At 49.1% G+C, this 4,678-nt stretch overlaps 1 protein-coding gene across 1 annotated transcript in view; it reads right to left on the reverse strand.

The window, feature by feature from the left end:
* LOC107124868 (tumor necrosis factor receptor superfamily member 11A-like) overlaps nucleotides 1-4,429 on the reverse strand; it is a gene marked incomplete at its 5' end in the record, with an annotated part of 29,595 nt that extends 25,166 nt beyond the window's left edge. The window contains one exon of the mRNA XM_015428370.1: nucleotides 4,348-4,429. Coding sequence (XP_015283856.1) covers nucleotides 4,348-4,429 — 82 coding nt within the window. The remainder of the gene's footprint in view (nucleotides 1-4,347) is intronic.
* Between the last annotated feature and the right edge of the window lie 249 nt (nucleotides 4,430-4,678).

Below are 4,678 nucleotides of genomic sequence, written 5' to 3' on the forward strand. Positions count from 1 at the left end.
TATTCATTCATCAACATATTCAAAAATTGGAACTGCCAGCTTTTTGAGTTCAAATACATTGGCCCCAGGTAGGGGCTTGGATGGAGAGCTGGGGAGAAGCCGCCCACCAGGACGGAGTCTGATATGAACAACAGCCTGAGCTGGCCACGTAAGACGACACAGAACGAGGAGCGGATCAATCGGATAGGACCAGTGTTCCCTCTAAGCTGAGTTAGTGTGAGCTAGCTCACAGTTTTTTAGCCTCAGGCTCACCCATTTTTGTCTTAGCTCAGGAAGGAAGGCTCCAGAGGAGACTGATTTATGCAGCAGCCATAGGGGTCATTTCCTGCAGGAGCGCAGAGGAGCGGAGCTCCGGCAGTAAAGAGCCCAGGGGGCGGGCACATGCAACAAGCCCCACCCCCTGCTCCCAGCAGCCCTCAGTCAGAGCAAGAAGCAGCCAGGTAAGCTGCAGAGCTCTCCCCGGCCCCCCAAGTCTAAAACAGTCCAGTGGCACTTTTAAGACCAGGTTTTATTCAGGTAGGAGCTCTCCCTCCTCTGCGAGGACAGATCTGCACATTCCCCCGCCCCCCCCCACTAGCTAGCCATTCAAAACAGTCCAGTGGAGCCTGAGCAGTGGGTGTTGCCTTCTGACACACTTCCGGTGATGTCAGGGGGTGTGGCATATGCAAATAAGTTCAAATCAAACCAAATACCTTTTATTGGCATACAATATTAAACTGCAAATAAGTTACGCGAATGAGCCCCGGCACCTCTTTTTCTACGAAATGACCCCTGAATAGCCAGATTGCTCATGCACAACTTTAATGCCAGCAGCTCACCAAGTAGAATTTCTGCTCACAAGATTCCACAGCTTGGAGGGGATTGGATAGGACATCAACTGGCTGCCAAACATCGTCTCATGAATATTCCCAGACCAATTGTACTAGAGCGCTTTACATCATCTCGATTGTTCTGAGAAGGTTTTATGATTGCTTTAATGGTTAATTATGTGTTTTAATTTCTGTCAGCCGCCCTGAGCCTGTTTTGGCGGGGAGGGCGGGGTATAAATCTGAGAAATAAATAAATACATAAATGTAGCTGATCACGAGCGGAGCTTGACTGACATGGGGTCGACAGCAGAAAGTCTTTGTGGGACTACCCCTGATGGCCAAAACAGATGGGATGAAGACCACAGATCTCAGGTGATGATGCTGTGGGCGTACAACTTGTCCCAGGTCCACAGAGAAAAGAAGGAGGGATCTAGCCTTGGTCTTGCAGGGTGTGCTTTTGACACCAAGTATATGTTTGCTGGGTCACGGGCAATACTCCCTCTAAGCTGTGGAGTCTTGTGAGCAAAAATTCTACCTTGTGAGCTACTGGCATTAAAGTTCTGAGCGAGCGATTTGGCTACTGCAGAAACTAGTTTGCTCTTCAGCCATCCTTCCTGAGCTAAGACAAAAATGTGTGAGCCGGAGGCTAAAAAACGGTGAGCTAGCTCACACTAACTCAGCTTAGAGGGAACCCTGGTCACGGGGGCTACATACAGACGTACCTTTAAAGCACACACAACAGAGGCGGTAGTGAGAACGACATGATTTGCTCCTGGAGACAAAGGCCTTGGTGGTCCGCACTTGGCAACAGAACTCTGGGCTCGTTGGACGGACCGTTGCGCTTCAGGTTCAAAAGCGCAAGTGTGATTTCTGAATGCGCCACATTCTCTCCCCCAATCCTTCTGTCTGTAGCCCGTGAGAGGCCTTCTTCGGCGAGGGATCCTTGAGAGAGTCAAGTGGACGCCAGGCCCAGGCTTTTCGATTTGTTCCCTCCCGTCGGTTTACCTCATAACCTGTTCCCTCCTTGGCTTTTGTACAGCGATGCACTCTTTACGCAACACCCTTTCCACGTGTCATCACCAAAAGTCCTCCAACCCCTCTGGTCTTGTTCCTCTCCGTTCTCAGCACTCAAAAAGCACTGTACGGAGGAAATCTGTGCCTGGCTAAGACGTGTTTTGAGCCGTGCCCTTTGCAGACTGGGGCAGGAAGGACAAAATGTTCCTTTTGGTGAAAAAAAAATTGGCATGTCAGATCAAGCCTGGAATTCTCTCCCTGGGATTTCGACAGGTAAAACCAGAGGAGGCACTGGGAGATCTATGACTGGGCCTCACCGAGGATTTCTTATTTCTAATAGCAGCCACCAGTGTCCCTAGTTCAGAATCTTCCACTTGTACAATTTACTTGACCTTACCGGTGGTATTTGTCCTGAGGGGAAAACATACAGGCAGTACACAGATGACCTGAATAGTTACAAGAATGGGCACAGTAATAAGACCAATGAAAAAATAAAAAAGAACTGAGACAATTTAGCACTTGGTACTATATTCATAGGAGCTGCGGTGGCTCAAGTGGTTAAGACGCTGAACTGCAGGCTGTGGAAGGTCGGTAGTTCAGCAGTTCGAGACCCGGGTGTGCCGCATGACGGAGTGAGCTCCCGTCTCTAGTTCCAGCTCCTGCCAACCTAGCAGTTCGAAAGCAAGAAATTGCAAGTAGATAAATAGGTACTGCTTCGGTGGGAAGGGAACCGCGTTCTGTGCGCCTCGGTGTTTAGTCATGCCGGCCACATGACCACGGAAACGTCTTCGGACAGCGCTGGCTCTTCGGCTTGGAAACGGAGATGAGCACCGCAACCCTAGAGTCGGATTCGACTGGCTTTCGAGCAAGGGAACCTTTTCCTTTACCTTACTATATTCATAAATCATAATATACAATAACGGAAAATAAGTAATATATATAGTGAATGTAGACAGTGGTCTCCGGAACGGTGTGCCCATTGAAGAACATAGCTGTAAGCATAGCTTTGTGATGAAGTGAACCAACAGTATATGTTCAATACGTCACCAAGAGAAATGAATTGTTGAAAGAGAGTTTATGTACACATCCTTGTTCAGAAGAAGATCATTGTCGAAACGGCAAACCATTCCGGAGACCACCGTCTACATTCACTATATATATTACTTATTTTCTGTTATTGTATATTATGATTTATGAATATAGTACCAAGCGCTAAATTGTCACAGTTCTTTTTTCTTTTTTCATTAGTACACAAATGACCTACATCTTTCCATCAGAGGGCAAACGACAGTTCCTTGGGGCCAACTGAAGATGAAGAAAAGGTGTACAGGGAGAGTTAACTTCCAGCACGTCTCAAGTCCGCAGTTGCTGTTTTACAGATTTGAAAAGTCTGAAACGGTACAGCTCAGATGCAGGTTCGGCACCTCCGTGAGAGCCAGGCCTCTGAAACCTTTGGGTTGCCCTTCTCCCGAGAGATTTTCACACCGTCATCGTGGACGGGAAAAGAATACCCCTGCTGTATCTCACCTCCCAAACAAAATTCTCTTGACTTGATGTAAAAGTATAATCTATGTTCAGAAAACTGTAAAGCAACAGCCTGGGGGGGGATACACAATGTTGATGCCCCTGTGGGCGTGGCCAACGCCTCCTGAGTCACTTGGAGGATGTGGTCCCACTGGGAAAGGGTCTTGCCTCCATGGCCTTTGCTGGCCCCCGGAAAGCCACTCTTGCAACACCATTCAAAGTAGCCTTTATTCAGGACAAGAGACATTGGCTTGCCACAGCAGCCTTCCACGGAAGCGCCTTACTTCACTCTTCCCCACCAGCAGACTCTTTTCCCTGCTCCTCCCCTCTTTTGTCCACCCCAAAGTGTTCCTGAGCACTGCATGTAATGCTCTCCCCAATATACGGACCCACCCCCCAAGACTCACCCTGCCCTCCATCAACCTCCAAGTTCTCCTCAAGCCGAGGGGCATGCCCTCTCCCCCAGTCACCGCCAACCAACCCCACCCTACGACATGGGTGTCCAGCAACACCCTTCCCACGAACAGCGCTGCTGGTCAGCCTTCAAGCTTCACACTGCTACTGGTCTTCTCCGGGCTTCTCCTGGCAACCCCGGAGGTCCTAGGGCCTGCTTCTCTGCCCCTGCTCCCCGCCAGGAGTAGGCCTCCCCTGGACCTTACAGAAGAACATAAGAGTAGCCATGTTGGATCAGGCCAATGGCCCATCTAGTCCAACACTCTGTGTCACACAGTGGCCCAAACCCAGGTGCCATCAGGAGGTCCACCAGCAGGGCTAGAATGCCAGAAGCCCTCCCACTGTTGTCCCCCCCCCAGCCCAAGTGTTCCATCTAAACCTTGTGGACCTCTGCTCCGTATGCTTATCCAGTCTCCTCTTGAAGCTGTCGATGCTTGTGGCCGCCACCACTTCCTGCTACACTTCCTGTACCTTCCCAGCGACAGAGACATTTAATTATCCATAACAAGATTTTGGACTAGTGAGAAAAATATTCAAGAACATTTACCTGGGTCGCATTTCGTGCAGCATCGCCCCATATATTCATAATACCGCTCGTTGTTACACGGAGGGGTGATTTGGAGGGAAAACTGGAGGACGGAAAAAAGAGGTATTTCAGAAGGTGGCTCCGATTCTGTCGGACTGTGGCTGTCCAGTGGCTATAAAAATGTAACATTTGACAACGGGCAAAGGACAATATTTTCTGTCATCACTGGCAGAATCAGTCGATTAAAACCTTAATAGAATTTATTTTAGCTGCAGCAAGGGCTGCTATAGCTACAAAATGGAAAAACAGATTACCCCCTTCAACTCAGCTTTGGTTCACCCTTATCATGATC

Source organism: Gekko japonicus, unplaced genomic scaffold, assembly GCF_001447785.1.
Source record: "Gekko japonicus isolate JY-2015 unplaced genomic scaffold, Gekko_japonicus_V1.1 scaffold5318, whole genome shotgun sequence".
NCBI classification, from domain to species: Eukaryota; Metazoa; Chordata; class Lepidosauria; order Squamata; family Gekkonidae; genus Gekko; species Gekko japonicus.